At 45.3% G+C, this 26982-nt stretch overlaps 1 protein-coding gene across 5 annotated transcripts in view; it reads left to right on the forward strand.

Annotated features, from left to right (window-relative positions):
• LOC106561447 (cyclic nucleotide-gated cation channel beta-1) overlaps positions 1 to 25599 on the forward strand; it is a 34402-nt gene extending 8803 nt beyond the window's left edge. The window contains exons 3-23 of one of the 5 annotated variants that reach the window (XM_014125413.2): positions 9258 to 9294; positions 9398 to 9476; positions 9612 to 10336; positions 11309 to 11468; positions 11646 to 11663; positions 12983 to 13081; positions 13413 to 13567; positions 20875 to 21042; positions 21492 to 21700; positions 21865 to 21915; positions 22320 to 22406; positions 22676 to 22740; positions 22952 to 23074; positions 23163 to 23304; positions 23511 to 23670; positions 23777 to 23874; positions 23977 to 24060; positions 24252 to 24370; positions 24484 to 24630; positions 24732 to 24909; positions 25045 to 25599. In XM_014125413.2, the coding sequence (XP_013980888.1) occupies positions 10096 to 10336; positions 11309 to 11468; positions 11646 to 11663; positions 12983 to 13081; positions 13413 to 13567; positions 20875 to 21042; positions 21492 to 21700; positions 21865 to 21915; positions 22320 to 22406; positions 22676 to 22740; positions 22952 to 23074; positions 23163 to 23304; positions 23511 to 23670; positions 23777 to 23874; positions 23977 to 24060; positions 24252 to 24370; positions 24484 to 24630; positions 24732 to 24909; positions 25045 to 25269 (2529 nt within the window). In that variant the 5' untranslated portion in view covers positions 9258 to 9294; positions 9398 to 9476; positions 9612 to 10095 and the 3' untranslated portion in view covers positions 25270 to 25599. Of the gene's footprint in view, positions 1 to 9257; positions 9295 to 9397; positions 10337 to 11308; positions 11469 to 11645; positions 11664 to 12982; positions 13082 to 13412; positions 13568 to 20874; positions 21043 to 21491; positions 21701 to 21864; positions 21916 to 22319; positions 22407 to 22675; positions 22741 to 22951; positions 23075 to 23162; positions 23305 to 23510; positions 23671 to 23776; positions 23875 to 23976; positions 24061 to 24251; positions 24371 to 24483; positions 24631 to 24731; positions 24910 to 25044 lie in introns of all 5 variants that reach the window. The other 4 variants (XM_014125412.2, XM_014125414.2, XM_014125416.2 and 1 more) reach the window with 4 other exon arrangements.
• Positions 25600 to 26982: the final 1383 nt, after the last annotated feature.

A 26982-nucleotide genomic window follows, 5' to 3' on the forward strand; every position in this document is an offset into this window, starting at 1 on the left:
GGCTTAGCTTACATGTCTTTTGTATGTTTTGGGGGCGGCAGGTAGCCTAGCGGTTAAGAGCATTGGGCCAGTAACCGAAAGGTCGCTGGTTCGAATCCCTAAGGTGGGAAAATCTGCTGTTCTTGAGCAAGGCAGTTGACCCCTGTAAGGGTACGTGCTGGTAGCAGGGAAGTCAGGCGCAGGAGATCGAACTTGATATAAAACGGAGCAGTTTAATAAGTGCTCAAAAGCTCAGAAAACCAAAATATACAAAATAATACAAGTGGGTACAAAACCCATCGCACACCAGAACATGTCTTGCACATAGCTTACAAACAAACAATCACCGACAAGGACAATGAGGGGGAACAGAGGGTTAAATACACAACATGTAATGAATGGGATTGGAACCAGGTGTGATACAAGACAAAACCAAAGGAAAATGAAAAGAGGATCAGCGATGGCTAGAAGGTCGGCGACTTCGAACGCTGCCCGAACAAGGAGAGGGACCAACTTCGGCGGAAGTCGTGACAGTACCCCCCCGAGCCGCGTGTCGACACCGGCCTCGGGGACGATCCACAACGACCAGGATCGCGGTGTTACCCTGTGAGAGTGGAAGATCAGTAAGAAAATCCACCGACAGGTGCGATCAAGGCCGCTGTGGAACGGGTAAGGGATGTAGCTTACCTCTGGGCAGGTGCCTAGGAGCCTTACACTGGGCGCACACCGAGCAGGAGGAAACATAAACCCTCACGTCGTTAGCCAAGGCAGGCTACCAATACCTCCCGCTCAAACAGCGCACTGTCCGACCGATCCCAGGATGACCAGAGGAGGGTGACGTGTGGGCCCAATAGAGCAACCGGTCACGAACAGCAGACGGGACGTACAGACGCCCAGCGGGACACTGGACGGGAGCGGGCTCTGCACGTAACGCCTGCTCAATGTCCGTGTCCAGCTCCCATACTACCGGCGCCACCAGGCAGGAGGCGGGGAGTATGGGAGTGGGATCCAGGGGCCGCTCCTCTGTGTCATACAGCCGGGACAATGCGTCTGCCTTCGCGTTCTGGGAGCCTGGTCTGCAAGAAAGGGTAAACAAACGTTCATCCACCTCTGGCCTGCTCGCCTCCCTACCTCTGAGGAAGCACAGTTCCCGCTCAGCCCAGTCAAAACTGTTCGCTGCTCTGGCACCCCAATGGTGGAACAAGCTCCCTCACGACGCCAGGACAGCGGAGTCAATCACCACCTCTTTAAGGAATACCTGGGATAGGATAAAGTAATCCTTCTAACCCCCCCTTAAAAGATTTAGATGCACTATTGTAAAGTGGTTGTTCCACTGGATATTATAAGGTGAATGCACCAATTTGTAAGTCGCTCTGGATAAGAGCGTCTGCTAAATGACTTAAATGTAAATGTAAACACAAAACGGGTGAAAAACATGGCCCACCTTGAATGGCGAGTGTTCAGTCTCCTCGCTGCCCGGATGTACTCCAGATTGCGGTGGTCAGTCCAGATGAGAAAAGGGTGTCTAGCCCCCTCAAGCCAATGTCTCCACACCTTCAAGGCCTTGACAACAGCCAACAACTCCCGGTCTCCCACATCATAGTTTTGCTCCGCCAGGCTGAGCTTCTTCGAGAAGAAGGCACAGGGACAAAGCTTCGGTGGCGTACCCGAGCGCTGAGAGAGCACAGCTCCTATCCCAGCCTCGGACGTGTCCACCTCCACTATGAACGCCAAAGAGGGATCTGGATGGGCCAGCACGGGAGCCGAGGTAAACAGAGCCCTCAGGTGACTAAAAGCCATGTCCGCCTCAGCTGTCCACTGCAAGCGCACCGGGCCCCCCTTCAGCAGTGAGGTAATGGGAGCCGCTACCTGACCAAAACCCCAGATAAACCTCCGGTAGTAGTTGGCAAACCCTAAGAACCGCTGCACCTCCTTTACCGTGGTGGGAGTCGGCCAATTACGCACGGCTGCAATGCGGTCACTCTCCATCTCCACCCCTGAGGTGGAAATGCGATACCCTAGGAAGGAGACGGACTGTTGGAAGAACAGGCATTTCTCAGCCTTGATGTACAGGTCATGCTCCAACAGGTGACCAAGCACTCTGCGCACCAGGGACACATGCTCGGCGCGTGTAGCGGAGTATATCAAAATGTCATCAATATACACCACTACACCCTGCCCGTGTAGGTCCCTGAAAGCCTCGTCTACAAAGGCTTGGAAGACTGATGGCGCATTCATCAACCCGTACGGCATGACGAGGTACTCATAGTGCCCAGAGGTGGTACTGAAAGCCGTCTTCCACTCGTCTCCCTCTCGGATACGCACCAGGTTGTAAGCGCTCCTGAGATCTAATTTGGTGAAGAAGCGCGCCCCGTGCATTGACTCTATCGCTGTGGCTATGAGCGGTAGTGGGTAACTATACCTCACAGTGATCTGATTTAGACCCCGATAGTCAATACACGGGCGCAGACCTCCCTCCTTCTTCACAAAAGAGAAACTCGAGGAGGCGGGTGAAGTGGAGGACCGAAAGTACCCCTGACGCAGGGATTCGGAGACATATGTTTCCATAGCCTCCGTCTCCGCCTGTGAGAGGGGATACACGTGACTCCTGGGAAGTGCAGCGTCTACCAGGAGATCTATCGTACAATCGCCCCGTCGATGAGGTGGTAATTGAGTCGCCATGTTTTTGGAGAAGGCGAGAGCCAAATTGGCATATTCAGGGGGAATGCGCATGGTGGAGACCTGGTCTGGACTCTCCACCGTAGGAGCACCAACGGAAACCCCTAAACACCTACCTGAGCACTCTCGCGACCATCCCGTGAGAGCCCTCTCTGGCCAAGAAACAGTGGGGTTATGACAAGCTAATCAGGGTAGGCCCAGCACCACGGGAAACGCAGGAGAGTCAATAAGGAAGAGACTCATTTTCTCCGTATGACCCCCCTGCGTCACCATGCCCAAAGGAGCGGTGACCTCCCTAATCCACCCTGACTCTAATGGTCGACTATCTAAGGCATGAACGGGGAAAGGCACATCCACCAGAACGATGGGGATCCCTAAATTATGGGCTAAAGCTCTGTCAATAAAATTCCCAGCCGCGCCTGAATCAACGAGTGCCTTATGCTGGGAATGCGGGGAAAACTCAGGGAAAGTGACAAACACAAACATATGTCCAACAGAGGGCTCTGGGTGAGAATGGTGCCGGCTCACCTGGGGTGACGCCAGAGCGCCCTGCCTGCTGCCTCGATCCCCAGAGGAACCAACCCGGCACCGACCGGCAGTGTGACCTCTGCGGCCACAGATGGTGCACGAGCGGGACCCCCCTCCGGTCTCCCTGCACACCGCCCCTCCACGGGTAGCCAGCAGGTTGTCCAGCCGGATGGACAAGTCCACCAGCTGGTCGAACGTGAGGGTGGTGTCTCTGCAGGCCATCTCCCGACGGAGGTCCTCGCGCAGACTGCAGCGGTAATGGTCGATCAGGGCCCTGTCGCTCCATCCTGCACTGGCAACCAGGGTCCTAAACTACAGGGCGAACTCCTGGGCGCTCCTTGTCTCCTGCCTCAGATGGAAAAGCCGCTCACCCGCTGCTCTACCCTCGGGCGGGTGAACTCCTCAAACTGATCCAACGCTTCATCTCCCTCTCTCCACACAGCGTTGGCACGAGACGATGGCGGACACCCTCTCACGGCCCAATGGAGCCGGGTGGACGGTGGCCAGGTATAGCTCCAGTTGAAGCAGGAACCCCTGGCAGTTTGCAGCCTATCCGTCGTACTCTTGGGGCAGGGAGAGACGAATCCCACTGGAACCAGGTGGAAAAGGGGCGCTCAGAGAAGACCCTGGTTGTGCTGGTGGAGGCGCTGGAAGAACTCCCTGTCTCTCCCAGCGGTCCATAGTCTGGACAACGCGGTCCATGGCGATGGCAAGATGGTGAAGCATTGCTGCGTGCTCCCGGACGCGCTCCTCCACCCCTATAACCGGGGTATCTGCTCCTGCTGACTTCATACTGGGTCAGTGATTCTGTAAGGGTGCGTGCTGGTGGCAGGGAAGTCAGGCGCAGGAGATCGAACTTGGTATAAAACGGAGCAGTTTAATAAGTGCTCAAAAACTCAGAAAACCAAAATATACAAAATAATACAAGTGGGTACAAAACCTGTCGCACACCAGAACAAATCTTGCACATAGCTTACAAACAAGCAATCACCGACAAGGACAATGAGGGGGAACAGAGGGTTAAATACACAACATGTAATGAATGGGATTGGAACCAGGTGTGATACAAGACAAGACAAAACCAAAGGAAAATGAAAAGAGGATCAGCGATGGCTAGAAGGTAGGCGACTTCGACTGCCGAACGTCGCCCGAACAAGGAGAGGGACAAACTTCGGCGGAAGTCGTGACAACCCCCAACAACAACAACTGCTCCCAGTGCGCCGATGACGTTGATTAAGGCGGACCCCCGCATCTCTCTGATTCAGAGGGGTTTGATTAAATGCAGAAAACACATTTCGGGTGAATAGATTCAGTTGTGCAACTGACTACTATCCCCCTTCCCAGTTTTTATATAATACATGTAACATTTCTGTTATTTCTAAATGTTACCCACCCACATACAGTTGAAGTCAGAAGTTTACATACACTTAGGTTGGAATCTTTAAAACTCGTTTTTTCAACCACTCCACAAATTTCTTGTTAACAAACTATAGTTTTGGCAAGACGGTTAGGACATCTACTTTGTGCATGACACAAGTAATTTTTCCAACAATTGTTTACAGACAGATTATTTCACTTATAATTCACTGTATCACAATTCCATTGGGTCAGAAGTTTACATACACAAAATTGACTGTGCCTTTAAACAGTTTTGGAAATTCCAGAAAATTATGTAATGGCTTTAGAAGCTTCTGTTAGGCTAATTGACATAATTTGAGTCAATTGGAGGTGTACCTGTGGATGTATTTCAAGGCCTACCTTCAAACTCAGTGCCTCTTTGCTTGACCTCATGGGAAACTCAAACGAAATCAGCCAAGACCTCAGAAAAACAAGTGTAGACCACAAGTCTAGTTCATCCTTGGGAGCAATTTCCAAATGCCTGAAGGTACCACGTTCATCTGTACAAACAATAGTACGCAAGTATAAACACCATGGGACCATGCAGCCGTCATACCGCTCAGGAAGGAGACCGCATTCTGTCTCATAGAGATGAACGTACTTTGGTGCAAAAAGTGCAAACCAATCCCAGAACAACAGCAAAGGACCTTGTGAAGATGCTGGAGGAAACAGGTACAAAAGTATCTATATCCACAGTTAAACAAGTCCTATATCTACATAACCTGAAAGGCAGCTCAGCAAGGAAGAAGCCACTGCTCCAAAACCACCATAAAAAAGCCAGACTACGGTTTGCAACTGCACATGGGAACAAAGATCGTACTTTTTGGAGAAATGTCCTCTGGTCTGATGAAACAAAATTAGAACTGTTTGGCCAAAATGACCATCGTTATGTTTGGAGAAAAAAATGGGAAAGGCTTGCAAGCTGAAGAACACCATCCCAACCGTGAAGCACGGGGGTGGCAGCATCATGTTGTGGGGGTGCTTTGCTGCAGGAGGGACTGGTGCACTTCACAAAATAGATGGCATCATGAGAAGGGAAAATTCTGTGTATATATTCAAGCAACATCTCAAGACATCAGTCAGGAAGTTAAAGCTTGGTCGCAAATGGGTCTTCCAAATGGACAATGACCCCAAGCATACTTCCAAAGTTGTGGCAAAATGGCTTAACTTTTTGGTGACAGGGGGCAGTATTCGGAAATTCAGATGAATAATGTGCCCAAATTAAACTGTCTGCTACTCGGGCCCAGAAGGTAGGATATGCATATTATTAGTAGATTTGGATAGAAAACACTCTGAAGTTTCTAAAACTGTTTGAATGATGTCTGTGAGTATAACAGACTCATATGGCAGGCAAAAACCTGAGAAAAAAATCCAACCAGGATGTGGGTTGTAGTTTTTCAACTGATTGTCTTTCCATACTACAGTGTCTGTGGAGTCATTTTGCACTTCTTAAGGCTTCCACTAGACATCAACAGTCTTTAGAACCTTGTTTCATGCTTCTACTGTTACTGGGCAGAGAATAAGAGCTGTCTCAAGCCTGGGACCAGTGAGTTGTTTACTGCGCAATCACGCAGGCGCGTCGCTCCTTCTTTTTCCTCTTTAATGAATACGCTATTGTCCGGTTGGAATATTATCGAAGATTTTTGTTAAAAAGACCCTAAGGATTGATTGTAAACATCGTTTGAAATGTTTCTACGAACGGTAATGGAACTATTTGACTTTTCGTCTCGGGTTTTGCGCTCATGCATTGTCTTTGGATTAGTGATCTGAACGCGCGAACAAAACGGAGGTATTTGCATATAAATAGGGAGTTTATCGAACAAAACAAACATTTCTTGAGGGAGTCCTGGAAGTGCATTCCGACGAAGATCAGCAAAGGTAAGTGAAGATTTATAATACTATTTCTGAGTTTAGTTGACTCCAGAACTCGGCGGGTATCTGTATAGCTTGCTTTGATGGCTGAGCTCTGTACTCAGAATATTGAACAATGTGCTTTCGCCGTAAAGCTATTTTGAAATCTGACACAGCGGTTGCATTAAGGAGAAGTGTATCTATAATTCTTTCAGTAACTGTTGTAAATTTTATCAACGTTTATGATGAGTATTTTTGTAAATTGATGTGCTCATTCACCGGAAGTTTTGGAGGCAATACATTTTACTGAACATCACGCGCCAATGTAAAATGGGGTTTATTGATATAAATAATAACTTTATCGAACAAAACATACATGTATTGTGTAACATTGAGTCCTGGGAGTGTCATCTGATGAAGATCATCAAAGGTTAGTGATTAATTTTAGCTGTATTTCTGGTTTTTGTGACGCCTCTCCTTGCTTGGAAAATGGCTGTGTGGTTTTTCTTGTTTAGGTGCTGTCCTTACATAATCTAATGTTATGCTTTCGCCGTAAAGCCTTTTTGAAATCGGACAATGTGATTGGATTAATGAGAAGATTATCTTTAAAATGGGATATAATAGTTGTATGTTGAGTAATTTGAATAGAAATTGTTGTTGTTTTGAATTTGCCGCCCTGCTATTTCACTGGCTGTTGAATAGTGTGTACCGCAGGTGGGACGCTAGCGTCCCCTGACCTCAATCCCATAGAAAATTTGTGGGCAGAACTGAAAAAGCATGTGCGAGCAAGGAGGCCTACAAACCCGACTCAGTTACACCAGCTCTGTCAGGAGGAATGGGCCAAAATTCACCCAACTTATTGTGGGAAGCTTGTGGAATGCTACCCAAAACGTTTGACCCAAGTTCAACAATTTAACCTCTCTCGGGTATGTGGGACGAAATCGTCCCACCTAGTCAACAGCCAGTGGAATCGAGTGGCGCGATATTCAAAAACCTTAAAAATGCTATAACTTCAATTTCTCAAACATATGACTATTTTACACCATTTTAAAGACAAGACTCTCATTAATCTAACCACATTGTCCGATTTCAAAAAGGCTTTACAACGAAAGCAAAACATTAGATTATGTCAGGAGAGTACCCAGCCAGAAATAATCACACACCCATTTTTCAAGCTAGCATATAATGTCACAAAAACCAAAACCACAGCTAAATGCAGCACTAACCTTTGATGATCTTCATCAGATGACACTCCTAGGACATTATGTTATACAATACATGCATGTTTTGTTCAATCAAGTTCATATTTATATCAAAAACCAGCTTTTTACATTAGCATGTGATGTTCAGAACTAGCATACCCACCGAAAACTTCCGGTGAATTTACTAAATTACTCACGATAAACGTTCACAAAAAAAATAACAATTATTTTAAGAATTATAGATACAGAACTCCTTTATGCAATCGCTATGTCAGATTTTAAAATAGCTTTTCGGCAAAAGCACATTTTGCAATATTCTGAGTAGATAGCCCGGCCATCAAGGGCTAGCTAATTTTACACCCACCAAGTTTGGCGTTCACTAAACTCAGAATTACTATAAGAAAAATTGGATTACCTTTGCTGTTCTTCGTCAGAATGCACTCCCAGGACTTTTACTTCAACCACAAATGTTGTTTTGGTTCAAAATAATCCATAGTTATGTTCAAATATCCTCTGTTTTGTCCGCATGGACGCATGTCGTGACAAAAAAATTCAAAATATTCCATTACCGTACTTCGAAGCATGTCAAACGCTGTTTAAAATCAATTTTTATGCGATTTTTCTCGTAAAATAGCGATAATATTCTGACCGGGAGACGTTGTTTTCGTTCAAAGACTGAAAGAAGAAAATTGACTCTTCACGTGCATGCGCGCGCCCATGTCATTGTTCTCAGATCGACTACTATCCAAAACCCCTACTGTTTTTCAGCCAGGGACTGCAGAGTCATCATTCCCCGTTCTGGCGCCTTCTGAGAGCCTATGGGAGCCTTAGAAAATGTCACGTTACAGCAGAGATCCTCTGTTTTCGATAAAGAGGCTATAGAAGGCCAAGAAATGGTCAGAGAGGGCACTTCCTGTATAGAATCTTCTCAGGTTTTGGCCTGCCATATGAGTTCTGTTATACTCACAGACACCATTCAAACAGTTTTAGAAACTTTAGGGTGTTTTCTATCCAAATCAAACAATTATATGCATATTCTAGTTTCTGGGCAGGAGTAATAACCAGATTAAATCGGGTACGTTTTTTATCCGGACGTGAAAATACTGCCCCCTACCCAAGAGAGGTTAAAGGCAATGCTACCAAATACTAATTGAGTGTATGTAAACTTCTGAACCACTGGGAATGTGAGGAAAGAAATAAAAGCTGAAATAAATCATTCTTTACTATTATTCTGACATTTCACATTCTTAAAATAAAGTGGTGATCCTAACTGACCTAAGACAGGGAATCTTTACTTGGAATAAATTGTTAAAAACTGAGTTTAAATGTATTTGTCTAAGGTGTATGTAAACTTCCGACTTCAACTGTAAGTCAGATATTACAAGAATATTCTATGCATTTTGTATTTGTATTTGCTGCCAAATGCATTACTTACAAGTTCCAGGTAGAACATATAAGAATTGTGTTAGGATCTTTTCCATGTGGGAAGACACAACATTTAGCTGTCTCTCTTGAGGCTTGTGCAGCTGTGGTAACTACTTGTCACTAAATGCTATTCCCTGCTGTTGTTCTGTCACTCATGGCTGTTCCTGTTCCTCTGCTGCTTCTATGGCTCTGCAGGAGGAGGGGAAGACTTTAGACGAGGGCGATTGTGGTGGTAAGTATTTGCTCATTATAATACAACTGTTTTTATGTTTGTAAGGAGAATATTGTAATCACATTTTAATGCATATCTTCTATCTTGGTTTGTAACTTGCAAGTCCCATGATGGACCTGGCCAATCCTTTCTCTTCGGAGAATGCAGTGACCACAATGTGTGTGTGCCTGCATTTTGCTTGGGTGCGTTCATTCATGCTCTCTCACAGTGCTATCTGATGACAGACAATGTGACTGAAGAAGCTCACGTCAGAGCGTTCATTTTGGATGAGTGTTGTCTCGTGCTGCCTGACTGACGGTGTTGTGCTCTCCTCCCAGTCCCTGCCAGCTGCGATGCAGTAAAGAGCTGTCTCATGCCTATTCCCCACACGCCTGCATGCCTCAACAGCTAACCTGCTGAAAGAGCACAACATCACCGCTCCTAAACTTCCCCCCATGCCCCAGCTCCCCACCAACCTCTCCCAGTTCACCTCCCTGGTCACCCAGCTAATGCCCTCTCTCCCCCCAGAACTCTGCCAAGAGTATTTCCAGTACACTTGGCCATTCACCCAAATGTCCCAGCGTGTCTCCCAACTCCCACAACAGATCTCTCAACTGCCCCAACAGATGTCCTAACTGCCCCACCAGCTCCAAGTTCAAATACCTCAGCAGTTAACTGGTCTTCCCACCAATCTACTCCAGCAGTTATTCAGCTTACCCCAAACCCTGGCCAATCTTCCCAGACAGATATACAACTTACCTCAGCGAGTGGGACAGTCCTACACCAACGTGCAGAACCGCCTGAACAGCCTTAAGCCCCAGGATGCCTAAGCAGCAGCAGCAAAACCGGGACCTGGAGTTGGACCGCCTGGTCCGCCAGGTCCCTCTCCACCACCGCTCTCCGACTCGCACCCCCTCACCGTCCTCCCCCAACAGTACCCTAGAGCTGCCCAACGTGCCCTCCTACCCCCGCCTGCCACCCATCAGCCTGTCCAGGCAGCTGTCAGGGCTTTTCAACCCCACCTTCCACATCGAGGACGACCCCACGTCCGCTCTACCCTCAGGTGATTCAGCAGCAGCCCACAGACATCCTGCTCTGTTCAGTGCTGTGCTGTGATTCTGTGCTGTGATATTGTGCTATGATGTTGTGCTGTGATTTGCTGGGCTTGTGTTGCAGTCAGTTGTTCTTTGTTGTTGTTTCTGTCTGTGACATGTCTGTTTTGTATGTACTGTAGCATGTTTCTCAGAAAAACCTAGAAGCTTAGGATCCTGTGGTTCCAGGAAGCTCTTGCTTTAAATGGTTTGTTTGTTCTCTGTATGTTTGTTTGTTATATAATAGTTTCAGCTGTCTGTTTTGTGATAGGCAAGCCTTCAAGTGGCACTTGAAGCGCTGACAAAAGTTGAAGAGAGAGTACATTTGTCATTTTGCAGACACTCTTATCCAGAGCAATCAGGGTTAAGTGCCTTGCTCAAGGGCACATCAACAGATTTGTCACCTAGTTGGCTTGGGGATTCGAACCAGCGGTTACTGGCCCAACGCTCTTAACCGTTTGGCTACCATCGGCCCAGAGTATTTGACACTTGTAGTGTCCTATTTTGTGTTGACACTTAGAGCGTCTAAGCGTCTAGTACAGTGGTATTCAAACTTTTTCAGTGGGGACCCCATTTTTTCCCCAAGAATTTCTCGCGACCCTACCCCATAGCAAATCTAATGTCACAACCTTAAAATCTGTACATTTTGATTTTTACGTCAACAAATAACCTTAAATTCATTGCATTTTCACCTCTTATCAAAATGAAAGTAAACCAATAACCCATACAATAATCTGTATTTTTGTTGTCCACCCCCCTAAAAAAAGAAATATTTAAAAAAAATTGTCAACCCCACTGCAGTTCACTAGGGGTCAAGTCCCAAACTTTGAATACCACTGGTCTAGTATATGTGTGTAGAGTACCACAGTACATAAGCCTTGTTACTAGCTGTGTTCCACTGGAGAACAGTTGAGTCACTCAGTGTGTTCCTGTTGCTTCCCCAGTGAGCTCCAGGCTCAGTGTGCACCCAGCTGTCAATGTGGAGGATGTGGATTCAGGCGGAGGGGAGCACCACCGCCACCACATTCCCCAAATCCTTACCCTACAGGACCCCAACTTCAAGACCCTGACCGTACCCGGAGTGTCCAAAACCAGCCGTCAGAGGTGAGTGTATACTCCCAAATGAAATTGCCTTCACATAAAGATATTGTCCAAATATATATATAAAGCACATGACTGCTGTCTCTAATAGTACTATTACTACTGCAATTTATTTCCCAACCTCTGATATCCTCTAAATTGGTGTTTTCTTTTTTCCTTCTATATTGCTTTGGTCAACAGTAAAGTTGCTGAAAAAGAGTAAGAATGGAGAATGTCTATAAAATACAGTGCATCTTAGTTTATAGACTGTATTTCTATTTTATTTTGTTGATTGAAAGCCCCCCCCCCACTCCCAACCTCTTTAGACATGGTGTTTAGTGTCCCTTTACTTGTCCATCTACTGTCTGTCTCTCAATAGCATGTTCATCTATGTTTGTAGTCTTGTTCTGCTGTTCTGCTCTGTTTTATTGTGTTGTGTTGCTGTTCTATCTTGTGCTGTTTTCTGTTGTTATGTGTCTGTTCTGTTGTCTGCTACCGATGCGAGTCATGTCAATAGTAAGTGCAATAAATGGAGAAGTAAGTACAATAAGAGTATCTTGCACTATCTTCAACCTGTCATCTGGTTGTGTGTTCCGTCTGTGACTAATTGTATGAATGCTGTTAGTGATTGTTGTTGTCATTGTGATTCTCTACCTCTCCCATCTCATTCTGTTTCACACACACACACACACACACACACACACACACACACACACACACACACACACACACACACACACACACACACACACACACACACACACACACACTTCTCTGCCCCTGTTGATGGAACCATGGACTGACCTAGTGAGAAGAAACCCAAGAATATCTAGACCAATATGTAAGATGTGTAATCATTGTCACATCAAGGATCCATCCAACCATCAACATTCATCCCATCATCAGAAATTCACCTGTCACGTGTGCTCCCTCTCTGGCCTCTAGGTCACCAGGCTGCTCGTCACGGCGACCCACCTGTCACCAGCGTTTACGCGCATAATGACACTCACCTGGACTCCATCACCTCCTTGATTACCTGCCCTTTATGTCACTCTCTTTGGTTCCTTCCCCAGTCGTCATTGTTGCTGTTTCATGTCTGTGCGCTGTTTGTGTTTCTTGTTTTGTTCATTTATTTATTAAAATGTATTCACTCCCTGAACTTCCTTCCTGACTCTCAGCGTACATTGTTACATCACCCTTACTGCATCCTCACTCCTTCACCCCATCCTAACCTATGTGGTTCTCTGTAAAAATGTATACTACTTGAAAAAGCTGATGCTCAAGATAGTTCAGGGCCTCATTTAGTGTACATGAGATTTGTGTTGAATGTTCAGACAACATAATTTCACCATGTTCCACATACTGTATTCCCTATACTGCCATTCCCTTCCTGTGTAAACTGTAATGCCCCATGGTAAGGAAGACTGCAGGGAGCACTCTAATAACAGAGCAGGTTCCAAATGATAGCAGCCTTAGTTTTTCCATCTGTCTGTATCAGGCACTGTGCTACAGTGTTATTCCCTGCCTCCCCTCCACAGAAAGAAGTTGTACTCTCAGAGTGAGGAGGATGAAGAGGAGATGGAGATTGCAGTGAGGGCATGGCCTAGCCAGTCCAGCATCCTCAGTGGAGATGATGGGTGAATATGAATACCTCCACATCACCACTGTTAGCTAGCTCCATATGTCTACTGCACAAAATGTGTTGGTCGGTGGGTATCGACAATGTGGTCAGAATAGCCTTTCTCATACCATCCGTGAATGTCTTGAGAAAGGTCATATTGACTGAAATTCAGGCACAATAAAGGTGCAGAGATAAAATGTGTGTATGGGAGACATTTTCCATCTGTGCTTTTATTCACACCAACACAAGTGTTGTTATATTCACTTCAAAAGAACATTGATGTGTGGTTTCAGGGAAAGTGTTTGGTGGGTGTGTGTTAATTACCTATGGATGTTTTGTGTTTGAAGGCTAAAGGAGCGCCCTGCGTCGTCCGCTAGCCAGGCCAGCTACGTGGTGAACGAGCGCCTACAGGAGCTGGTCAAGATGTTTAAGGAGAGGACAGAAAGGGCCAAAGAGAAACTCATAGACCCAGATCACTCTGATGATGACAGTCCCACTGCCTGTGGGTAACACATAACAGTTACACTCAGGTCTGGTCATGTGCTCAATGTCCAATGTACACATGCCACAAATACAGTTACAAACACACATGGCTTACAGACAATGGGCCTGATTTTGACAATGCTAGCAACAAGGGAGCAAAAAATAAGAAGAAATACTAATACTCCCAATACTTGTAGTAACATTTTCTTAAAAACTGACAGGCAGCAGTAATCTGCACACTGTTAGAATGCAACACAGTAGATACAATTCAGTCCCTTGTGTATCAGTTGTCTTGAATTACGAAGCAACCTCATTCGCTCCATGACTAAGAAAGACACCTGTTGTGAAGGGTTACAGTTAGGTGCAAAAACTTGACGTACCCAGTTGCAGACCACTTTTTGGAAGCTAACCACTCTATATTTTGTCCCTTCGCTATTTAGGCATCAAATACGTCACCCTTCCTAGAAGAGGGGGTGACCTTGACAATTTATTGTTAAAACGAGGGGCCGCCTGAATCTTTCATTTAAAGACCCTTGCTCCCTTCGGTCTCAGCGTAGACTTTGATCTGAAGCCATTCTTGTGATTGTGTTTTTGCTATCCATTGTAAATAATGTTTGTAGGCCTATGTAGCCAAACGGTATCTATAATCTTGTTAACCATTCATGCTTTTTTATATGTTCTATTTATATTTCTAAATCAACCAATGAAATCGAGCAACAGCCAGCCATGATTACAGACACCTGTGTGTGTTCCTTTCAAACTATACTGAACAAAAATATAATCGCAACATACAACAATTTGAATGAGTTACAGTTCAAATAAGGAAATAAGTCATAAATTCTTTAGGCCCTAATCTATTGTCGTGTCTTTGGCTATGCCGGATTAAGTGATATGACATGCTAACCTATAAAATCCTTTCTCTGTAATTAATATTACCTGATTAAGCTAATCATGTAAATGTAATTAACTAGAAAGTAGGGGCACCACGGAAGAACGTTTATAGAGCCGTTATCTTCCGAATAAACTCTTAAAATACTTAGTAATATTTTACATCGATAGCAGTCAATATTAACCCTTATCTTATTTTCAGTCTCATAATGAAAGTTGTAAATTCTTGGCTATCTTCACGAACCCTGGCTAACAAGTTGAATCAGCAATACAAAATTGGGTTTAATTATTTATTTACTAAATACCTAAACTAATTACACAGAATTACATATACACCGAATACAAATGATGTCATACATGATGGCTGGTTACACAAAGGAAAGGGGGTTGGGCTTGAATGAAAGAGCGGGAAGACTTAGGAACAAAGAAACAGCAGCTATGCTATCATAAATACATTATCTTATGCATTCTAAATTACCGCCCATTTGGAAAAGGAAAATGCAATAAATATTTACTCTGAGCTGCGCTTCGGTAGATTGGTCGTAGATGCTGGCCAACAGATCTTCCTGTCCTCGGAAGAATGTCTCTGGTGGTAAATTGGATACGTGGTGGTATCTTCGTCTGTCTGTTAGACTGGATCCGTCGTCCGTCCTTTCCTAGCCCCCGTCTACAGCGGCCGCTGCTAACTCAACGGCTAGGAAGTATCACTTCTGTAATGAATAAGCTCAAAGTTCATACCATTCGCCACCAAAGCTCACGCCGAGGTTGGCTTAGTTCTGTACTTGACGTGTGTCCTTCTAACGTAGAGGCTGCAGACCTCACGTACTGGAACAATGGTTATCTTTTCGTCAAAGGCTTATATAGTGGAGAGGGGGAAGGATGTGTTTCATCGTTTATAACCCCTGTCTCTTCACAGGGGTGGGCCACTGATCAAGCAGGGCACTTTCCTTATGAAAACCCAATTCTCTCATTTGGAAGCTAAAATTACATTTAATCTCCTAACAAACAATTTCAATATCAAACATTTCAATTGCATAACAATTCCATGTTACTCTGATAACTAGAGGGTGTATACTTTCTCAGGTACAGTTTATGTCGTCCTGTCATCAGTCATAATGTCTCAGATGACACCGAACTGACATCCATACTCATTACGTTCCCAAGCATATTTCCAACTGGTTTTATTACCAAAATATGGTTCCTTTTCCCCATTTGTTTGATGTTCCCAGACTCTCTATATTTAACACAGGCTATTCAAGTCCTTCAGTAGGGTCAGAAAGAGAGGGGAAGGGAGAAAGGTATTTATGGGGGGGTCATAAACCTTACCCACAGGCCAACGTCATGACACTATGGATTTCACATGACTGAGAAGGGGCGCAGCCATGGGTGGGCCCGGGAGGGCATAGGCCCACCCACTGGGTAGCCAGGCCCAGCCAATCAGAATTTGCTTTTCTCCACAAAAGGGCTTTATTACAGACAGAAATACTCATCAGTTTCATCAGGTACCCGTGTGGCTGGTCACAGACGATCCTGCAGGTGAAGAAGCCGGAAGTGAAGGTCCTGGGCTCGCGTGATCTGCGGTTGTGAGACTGGTTGGACGTACTGCCAAACTCTCTAAAACGACATTGGAGGTGGCTTATGGTAGATAAATTAACATAAAATGATCTGGCAACAACTCTAGTGGACATTCCTGCAGTCAGCATGCCAATTGCACGTTCCCTTAACTTGAGACATCAAATCAAAATCAAATCAAATTTATTTTTATATAGCCCTTCGTACATCAGCTGATATTCTCAAAGTGCTGTACAGAAACCCAGCCTAAAACCCCAAACAGCAAGCAAAGCATGTGAAAGAAGCACGGTGGCTAGGAAAAACTCCCTAGGAAAAACTCCCTAGAAAGGCCAAAAACCTAGGAAGAAACCTAGAGAGGAACCAGGCTATGAGGGGTGGCCAGTCCTCTTCTGGCTGTGCAGGGTGGATATTATAACAGAACATGGTCAAAATGTTAAAATGTTAAAATGTTCATAAATGACCAGCATGGTCAAATAATAATAATCATAGTAGTTGTCGAGGGTGCAACAAGCACGTCCGGTGAACAGGTCAGGGTTCCATAGCCGCAGGCAGAACAGTTGAAACTGGAGCAGCAGCACGGCCAGGTGGACTGGGGACAGCAAGGAGTCATCATACCAGGTAGTCCTGAGGCATGGTCCTAGGGCTCAGGTCCTCCGAGAGAAAGACAGAAAGAGAGAATTAGAGAGAGCATATTTAAATACACACAGGACACCGGATAAGACAAGAGAAATACTCCAGATGTAACAGACTGACCCTAGCCCCCGACACATAAACTACTGCAGCATAAATACTGGAGGCTGAGACAGGAGGGATCAGAAGACACTGTGGCCCCATCCGATGATACCCCGGACAGGGCCAAACAGGCAGGATATAACCCCACCCACTTTGCCAAAGCACAGCCCCCACACCACTAGAGGGATGTCTCCAACCACCAACTTACCGTCCTAAGACAAGGCCGAGTATAGCCCACAACGATCTCCGCCATGGCACAACCCAAGGGGGGGGCCAACCCAGACAGGAAGACCACGTCAGTGACTCAACCCACTCAAGTGACGCACCCCTCCCATGGACGGCATGGAAGAACACCAGTAGGCCAGTGACTCAGCCCCTGTAAAAGGGTTAGAGGCAGAGAATCCCAGTGGAAAGAGGGGAACCGGCAAGGCAGAGACAGCAAGGGCGGTTCGTTGCTCCAGCCTTTCCGTTCACCTTCACACTCCAGGGCCAGACTATACTTAATCATAGGACCTACTGAAGAGATAAGTCTTCAGTAAAGACTTAAAGGTTGAGACTGAGTCTGCGTCTCTCACATTGGTAGGCAGACCATTCCATAAAAATGGAGCTCTATAGGAGAAAGCCCTACCTCCAGCCGTTTGCTTAGAAATTCTAGGGACAATTAGGAGGCCTGCGTCTTGTGACCGTAGCGTACGTGTAGGTATGTACGGCAGGACCAAATCGGAAAGATAGGTAGGAGCAAGCCCATGTAATGCTTTGTAGGTTAGCAGTAAAACCTTGAAATCAGCCCTTGCCTTAACAGGAAGCCAGTGTAGGGAGGCTAGCACTGGAGTAATATGATCAAATTTTTTGGTTCTAGTCAGGATTCTAGCAGCCGTATTTAGCACTAACTGAAGTTTATTTAGTGCTTTATCCGGGTAGCCGGAAAGTAGAGCATTGCAGTAGTCCAGCCTAGAAGTAACAAAAGCATGGATAAATTTTTCTGCGTCATTTTTGGACAGAAAATTTCTGATTTTTGCAATGTTACGTAGATGGAAAAAAGCTGTCCTTGAAACAGTCTTGATATGTTCTTCAAAAGAGAGATCAGGGTCCAGAGTAACGCCGAGGTCCTTCACAGTTTTATTTGAGACGACTGTACAACCATCCAGATTAATTGTCAGATTCAACAGAAGATCTCTTTGTTTCTTGGGACCTAGAACAAGCATCTCTGTTTTGTCCGAGTTTAAAAGTAGAAAGTTTGCAGCCATCCACTTCTTTATGTCTGAAACACAGGCTTCTAGCGAGGGCAATTTTGGGGCTTCACCATGTTTCATTGAAATGTACAGCTGTGTGTCGTCCGCATAGCAGTGAAATTTAACATTATGTTTTCGAATGACATCCCCAAGAGGTAAAATATATAGTGAAAACAATAGTGGTCCTAAAACGGAACCTTGAGGAACACCGAAATTTACAATTGATTTGTCAGAGGACAAACCATTCACAGAGACAAACTGATATCTTTCCGACAGATAAGATCTAAACCAGGCCAGAACTTGTCCATGTAGACCAATTTGGGTTTCCAATCTCTCCAAAAGAATGTGGTGATCGATGGTATCAAAAGCGGCACTAAGATCTAGGAGCACGAGGACAGATGCAGAGCCTCGGTCTGACGTCATTAAAAGGTCATTTACCACCTTCACAAGTGCCGTCTCAGTGCTATGATGGGGTCTAAAACCAGACTGAAGCGTTTCGTATACATTGTTTGTCTTCAGGAAGGCAGTGAGTTGCTGTGCAACAGCTTTTTCAAAAATTTTTGAGAGGAATGGAAGATTCGATATAGGCCGATAGTTTTTTATAATTTCTGGATCAAGATTCGGCTTTTTCAAGAGAGGCTTTATTACTGCCACTTTTAGTGAGCTTGGTACACATCCGGTGGATAGAGAGCCGTTTATTATGTTCAACATAGGAGGGCCAAGCACAGGAAGCAGCTCTTTCAGTAGTTTAGTTGGAATAGGGTCCAGTATGCAGCTTGAGGGTTTGGAGGCCATGATTATTTTCATCATTGCGTCAAGAGATATAGTACTAAAACACTTTAGTATCTCCCTTGATCCTAGGTCCTGGCAGAGTTGTGCAGACTCAGGACAATGGAGCTTTGGAGGAATACCCAGATTTAAAGAGGAGTCTGTAATTTGCTTTCTAATGATCATGATCTTTTCCTCAAAGAAGTTCATAAATGTATTACTGCTGAAGTGAAAGCCATCCTCCATTTGCGAAGGCTGCTTTTTAGTTAGCTTTGCGACAGTATCAAAAAGAAATTTCGGATTGTTCTTATTTTCCTCAATTAAGTTGGAAAAATAGGATGATCGAGCAGCAGTAAGGGCTCTTCGATACTGCACGGTACTGTCTTTCCAAGCTATTCGGAAGACTTCCAGTTTGGTGTGGCGCCATTTCCATTCCAATTTTCTGGAAGCTTGCTTCAGAGCTCGTGTATTTTCTGTATACCAGGGAGCTAGTTTCTTATGACAGATGTTTTTAGTTTTTAGGGGTGCAACTGCATCTAGGGTATTGCGCAAGGTTAAATTGAGTTCCTCGGTTAGGTGGTTAACTGATTTTTGTCCTCTGACGTCCTTGGGTAGGCAGAGGCAGTCTGGAATCTTTGGGTTGTCTGAGAATTTATAGCACGACTTTTAATGCTCCTTGGTTGGGGTCTGAGCAGATTATTTGTTGCAATTGCAAACGTAATAAAATGGTGGTCCGATAGTCCAGGATTATGAGGAAAAACATTTAGATCCACAACAATTATTCCATGGGACAAAACTAGGTCCAGAGTATGACTGTGGCAGTGAGTAGGTCCAGAGACATGTTGGACAAAACCCACTGAGTCGATGATGGCTCCGAAAGCCTTTTGGAGTGGGTCTGTGGACTTTTCCATGTGAATGTTAAAGTCACCAAAAATTTGAATATTATCTGCTATGACTACAAGATCCGATAGGAATTCAGGGAACTCAGTGAGGAACACTGCATATGGCCCAGGAGGCCTATAAACAGTAGCTATAAAAAGTGAGTGAGTAGCTGCATAGATTTCATGACTAGAAGCTCAAAAGACGAAAACGTCATTGTTGTTTTTTTTTTTGTAAATTGAAATTTGCTATCGTAAATGTTAGCAACACCTCCGCCTTTGCCGGATGCACGGGGGTATGGTCACTAATGTAACCAGGGGTGAGGCCTCATTTAACACAGTAAATTCATCAGGCTTAAGCCATGTTTCAGTCAGGCCAATCACATCAAGATTATTATCAGTGATTAGTTCATTGACTATAACTGCCTTGGAAGTGAGGGATCTAACATTAAGTAACCCAATTTTGAGATGTGAGGTATCACAATCTCTTTCAATAATGGCAGGAATGGAGGAGGTCTTTATACTAGTGAGATTGCTAAAGCGAACACCGCCATTTTTAATTTTGCCCAACCTAGATCGAGGCACAGACACGGTCTCAATGGGGAAAGCTGAGCTGACTACGCTGACTGTGCTAGTGGCAGACTCCACTAAGCTGACAGGCTGGCTAACAGCCTGACATCTGTGACATTGTGTTGTGTGACAAAACTGCCTTTTATTGTCCCCACCACAAGGTGTACCTGTTTAATGATCATGCTGTTTAATCAGCTTCTTGATATGCCACACCTGTCAGGTGGATGGATTATCTTGGCAAAGGAGAAATGCTCACTAACAGGGATGTAAACAAATTTGTGCCCAAAATTTGAGACAAATAACTTATTTGTGCGTATACAACATTTTATTTCAGCTCATGAAACATGGGACCAACACTTTACATGTTGCATTTATGTTTTTGTTCAGTATATAAACTAGTGACCCACAGTGTTTGTCATTTGTACCCTAATGAAAACAGCTTGGCTGTCAAAGTTTTGGTTATAAAGTGATTGCATCTGAGTTCCTAGAGTGTGAGGCTCTCCTTTTTCAAGTGAAGGGTTACAGTACCATTTATTTCCAGGTGCAAACGCACAGCCAAACATATCAAAACTCGGACTGTCCGCTCACACACAGGTGAGCTGCATCAGCACAGCTGTGGCCAACGACCTCTTTAACCCGACCTTTCACCTCTGACCTGTGACTCTCCTCTGCTCTTTCACCTGCAGCCCCTGCGAGAGCTCCAACACCTCCTCCTGCTCCTCCAGAGGAGCTGAAGGAGGAGGAGATGGAGGAGCAGCAACCCAAGCCTAGATTATGCTGCAAGGTGACGCCTCCTCGCTGGATCAGAGCTCTGCTGCACTACCGCTTTCCCGCAAGTATCGACCCCTTCACCAGTGAGCGCCCCCTCCGCCTAGCATTCACTATCTCCTCCTCCTTTAACCCTCCTCTCTTCCTCCTCCTATTCTTGTATTAATTCCTCCTCCTTCTCTATTACTTTTTCTACTCCAATTTTGTCATCTGATGGTTGTCACTAGTTACCACACCCACAGTCAAATGTGGCTACATTGTAAAAATTACTGAAAACAGACATTTGCTTTTTGGTCTTAATTTAAGGTTAAGAATAGACATAAGGTTAGCAGTGTGGTTAAGGTTAGGTTTAAAATCAGATTTTAAGTAGAGAAATTGTAGAAATAGGCAATTATGACTTTGTGGCTATGGTAACTAGTGACAACCTCCTGCTTTGATCTGAATGTTAGTTTTGCTTTCAGTGACCTAATTTGTTGATCTTTGTCATACCTGCTCCTTCTTTTGCTTTATGGGGATGATGCATCTCTCTCTCTAGATCTGGTCTATGTGCTGTGGCTGTTTTTCGTCACCTTGGCGTGGAACTGGAACATGTGGCTTATCCCGGTGCGCTGGGCCTTCCCCTACCAGACCCCCAGTAACATCTACCTGTGGCTACTCACTGACTATCTGTGTGACCTCATCTACATCCTGGACATCCTGGTCTTCCAGCCCCGCCTGCAGTTTGTCCGCAGTGGAGACATAGTGGTGAGATTGAGACTACAATTGTGAAATGTCCCTATTTTGGCATTCTAATGAGACCATGTTGCCAGACGAGGGGTTAGGTCTCAAATGGATTTTTCAGATACACACACAGAAATACACGTGTCAAAATCATTGATGTATGTGTTTTTTGTTTGTTCCCATTGCAGTTTGACAAAAAGGACATGAGAGTGAATTACATGAAAACCTTTCGTTTCAAGGTAAGGTTTCACTTGAAAATGATTTTGCAGTGTTCACTACTGAATGACTACTCCGTGGCCCTTTTGTTAGAATGTATTCAATGAGATTGGAAAGTTGTGAGTTCAATCCCTGGCTGAGTCATACCAAAGACTGTAAATATGGGACCTGATGAGTCTCTGCTTGGCACTCAGCATTAAGGAGATAGTTTTGGGGTAAGACCCTGTGATAGACTAGCATCCTGCCCAGGGTGTGTACTTGTACATTAAGCTGCCTCACGCTACAGAAACAGGGCCTACCTTTCCGGCTCGTGCAAGGCTATATACTTATTACTGAATAGCTTTGAGAAAAATAATGTTTTTTAGCCATGTGATGATGTCAGTTTATTTACAGTCCATGTCTCTGACTGTGTTTCTCTGGGTTACAGATGGATGTCATCAGTCTTGTTCCACTGGAGTTGTTCTATTTTAAAACTGGGATCAACCCACTCCTCCGCTTCCCACGACTACTAAAGGTAAGGCTTACCTGCCACCTGTGTGGTCTACCTGGGTTGACTGTGATATAGAGCTGAGATTAACCAAAAATTATCGGCACTGATCACTTATCGCAGGCATTTTGCCGATATTGTTCATTACAATAAGTAGCCTATACTAGAAAGTTTGAAATTAAATAAGTTCACTAATATGGGTGATTTTGTTAATCGGACAATTGATGGCTACTGTGAAACATACCATCATGTTATTCAGACAGCAATTAAAATCTAATCTTTCCTCCATTCTCCAGATAATGTCTTTCTTCGAGTTCAACGACCGTCTTGAGGGCATCCTGACCAAAGCCTACGTTTACAGGTGAGCACAATCAACTTGTTGTTACATTTTTAGCACAGTATTTTATCTGCATCACCATGCTCAGGTTACAATGAATAGGATTATATGGGCAGGGGGACCTGATCCTAGATAAGCACACCTATTCTGAGACTCAGGCCCTGGTCTTTCTGAGGGACATGAGGGGCAGCTCAGTATGTAAAAGCCACTCTCTCCTTCTGTCTGGTTTGATCAGAGTGATCCGGACCACCACCTACCTGCTGTACTGCCTGCACTGTAATGCCTGTCTGTACTACTGGGGCTCTGCGTATGAAGGTCTGGGCTCCACGCAGTGGGTCTATGATGGACAGGGCAACAGGTGTGAGGATTCACCTTCAATAAACTTATAATCATCATAATCATACCTTCACATTGAATTGAATTGTCCCTGTAATCATGTTTTTCAGTTACATCCGCTGCTACTACTTTGCTGTGAAGACCCTAATCACCATTGGTGGACTGCCAGACCCCACAACGCTCTTTGAAATCATCTTTCAGCTCATCAACTACTTTGTTGGAGTGTTTGCCTTTTCCATCATGATTGGACAGGTTGGTTACCACATTACCAATAGCTGTGTATAATGTAAAATATGATAATGTGTTTAAGGATGAAATATCTAGATTTGTTGATTGATAAGAATACTACTTGTTATCTAGCTCTGAATCATTATCTGAACATTTTCTCAACACTAATTATAGTGTTGGCTGTTGTGATTAGTGTCGACTCCTGATTGGCCAATGACCATTTCTTTCAGATGAGAGACGTGGTTGGTGCAGCCACAGCAGGACAGACGTACTACAGAGCATGCATGGACAACACTGTCAAATACATGGCCTCCTACCGTATCCCTAAAGATGTGCAGAACCGGGTTAAAACCTGGTACAACTACACCTGGCAGTCCCAGGGCATGCTGGGTAGGCACATGTCACTTTGTGCTGTGTAGTGTTGTTCTGTTGCATTGTGTTGCATTGCCTTGTGTTGCGTTGTGTTTACTCTCTATTTGTGTCTGTCTCTATACAGATGAACAGGAGCTTCTGGTCCAGCTCCCAGACAAGATGAGGCTGGACATCGCTGTGGATGTCAACTATGACATTGTCAGTAAAGTGTCTCTCTTCCAGGTGCGTAAGTCTTAGGGCCTCTTCAGGTTGTCTCAGCCCACAGAATATTTGACGAGCTCTATCTCTCTGTAGTTCTCACTCAGCCCTACTTCTCCCTCTCAGGGTTGTGATAGACAGATGATTTTTGACATGCTGAAGAGACTGAGGTCTGTTGTTTACCTCCCAGGGGACTATGTCTGCAAAAAGGTAAAGGTTAAAGCAATATGCGGTAGCTGTGCCGCCTCTCTAGCTTGTTTGTGTCTGCGTGCATGCGCGTGTGTGCGAGCGTTCTTCTCTGTTTGAATGTATTTAATGTAGTTTGTATGCACTCTGCGCCTTCTTTGTGTAAGGTAAACTGTTAAGAGCAGGAGACGTCTGACTGTCGCTCTGTGTTTCAGGGTGAAGTTGGACGGGAAATGTACATCATCAAAGCCGGAGAGGTGCAGGTGGTGGGCGGGCCAGACGGGAAGACTGTGTTTGTCACGCTGAGGGCGGGGTCAGTGTTTGGGGAAATCAGGTGAGCATGATGTCAGGTCTGACCTATGCTCTTTGTTTCACTGAAGCAAGCACACACATTTTCTTCAGGAAATGTACTTTTTCTAGTTGGATTTCTTCTCTTTGGGTTGAAAGCTTGCTGGCAGTGGGTGGAGGGAACAGGAGAACAGCAAACGTGGTGGCTCATGGCTTCGCCAACCTGTTCATCCTGGACAAGAAGGACCTCAATGAGATTCTAGTGCATTACCCCGAGTCCCAGAAGCTGCTCCGCAAGAAGGCCAGGTTAGACAGGGGAATAAAGACTACTATTCATTTCTGGGTGTTTCGAAGTTCACCATTTTTTGTGTATTGAATTTGTGATTGTTTGATGTTTCCGGAATCAGGAAGATGCTCACGAAAGATAAGAAGCCTCCGAAGGAGCCGGCCCAGGTGATCCCTCCTCGAACGGTCACGCCCAAGCTATTCAAAGCTGCTCTGGATGTGGCGCATCAGAAAACAGGCCTCAAAGGGACCCTCGCCAAGATTAAGGAGAAGATCAACAAATCCAGCGTTTCTCTACAGGTATGGCATGTGCTGTTAAAAAAAAAAAAAACACAAAAGAAAAACACCCACATTATCTACACACACACACACACACACACACACACACACACACTTGTATGCTCTGAATGAGCTAACCTCCCAGTTTCCCCACAGCCCTCCATGTCCTCCTCCCTGCCTCCCTTGTCCCCAGTCTCTCCAGTCTTCAGTCTGGACCCAGAGCGCGAGGCTAACGCCATGTCACCAACCTTAGACAGCTCTACGCTGCTCTGCCCCGTCTCCCATTGTCACGGAGATGAGACACTCTCCAAGGAGCAGGGCCAAGTGGAGGGAGAAGTTGCAGGAGAGAGTGGAAAGAAGAAAGAAAAGAGAAAGGCATGAGTTGTCTCCAAAAGCTTTAAAAGCTGTCTTCATGTGGAGAAATGGATGCACTTTTTTGTCCCTCTGTACTCTACTGCAGAGAGGGAGACCAGAGAGAGAAGAGCCATGGTTCCCAAAGATCATCCAATTGTCTCATTAGTCACAGACTCACAGTTTCTGTTCCTTTATACCCATATACTCTTCTTTTAGCTAACTCTTTGATACTTGTGAAGTACACTGAGTATACCAAATTTGGAACACCTTCCTAATATTGAGTTCAACCCCCCCTTTTGCCCTCAGAACAGACTCAGTTTCTCATGGCATGGACTCTACAAGGTGTCGAAAGCATTCCACAGGGATGCTGGCCACTGTTGACTCCAATCAAATTTCAAATCAAATTTATTTTTATATAGCCCTTCGTACATCAGCTGATATTCTCAAAGTGCTGTACAGAAACCCAGCCTAAAACCCCAAACAGCAAGCAAAGCATGTGAAAGAAGCACGGTGGCTAGGAAAAACTCCCTAGGAAAAACTCCCTAGAAAGGCCAAAAACCTAGGAAGAAACCTAGAGAGGAACCAGGCTATGAGGGGTGGCCAGTCCTCTTCTGGCTGTGCAGGGTGGATATTATAACAGAACATGGTCAAATGTTAAAATGTTAAAATGTTCATAAATGACCAGCATGGTCAAATAATAATAATCATAGTAGTTGTCGAGGGTGCAACAAGCACGTCCGGTGAACAGGTCAGGGTTCCATAGCCGCAGGCAGAACAGTTGAAACTGGAGCAGCAGCACGGCCAGGTGGACTGGGGACAGCAAGGAGTCATCATACCAGGTAGTCCTGAGGCATGGTCCTAGGGCTCAGGTCCTCCGAGAGAAAGACAGAAAGAGAGAAAGAGAGAATTAGAGAGAGCATATTTAAATACACACAGGACACCGGATAAGACAAGAGAAATACTCCAGATGTAACAGACTGACCCTAGCCCCCCGACACATAAACTACTGCAGCATAAATACTGGAGGCTGAGACAGGAGGGATCAGAAGACACTGTGGCCCCATCCGATGATACCCCGGACAGGGCCAAACAGGCAGGATATAACCCCACCCACTTTGCCAAAGCACAGCCCCCACACCACTAGAGGGATGTCTCCAACCACCAACTTACCGTCCTAAGACAAGGCCGAGTATAGCCCACAACGATCTCCGCCATGGCACAACCCAAGGGGGGGGCGCCAACCCAGACAGGAAGACCACGTCAGTGACTCAACCCACTCAAGTGACGCACCCCTCCCATGGACGGCATGGAAGAACACCAGTAGGCCAGTGACTCAGCCTCTGTAAAAGGGTTAGAGGCAGAGAATCCCAGTGGAAAGAGGGGAACCGGCAAGGCAGAGACAGCAAGGGCGGTTCGTTGCTCCAGCCTTTCCGTTCACCTTCACACTCCTGGGCCAGACTATACTTAATCATAGGACCTACTGAAGAGATAAGTCTTCAGTAAAGACTTAAAGGTTGAGACTGAGTCTGCGTCTCTCACATTGGTAGGCAGACCATTCCATAAAAATGGAGCTCTATAGGAGAAAGCCCTACCTCCAGCCGTTTGCTTAGAAATTCTAGGGACAATTAGGAGGCCTGCGTCTTGTGACCGTAGCGTACGTGTAGGTATGTACGGCAGGACCAAATCGGAAAGATAGGTAGGAGCAAGCCCATGTAATGCTTTGTAGGTTAGCAGTAAAAC

Source organism: Salmo salar, chromosome ssa10 (assembly GCF_905237065.1).
Source record: "Salmo salar chromosome ssa10, Ssal_v3.1, whole genome shotgun sequence".
In the NCBI taxonomy this organism is placed as follows: Eukaryota; Metazoa; Chordata; class Actinopteri; order Salmoniformes; family Salmonidae; genus Salmo; species Salmo salar.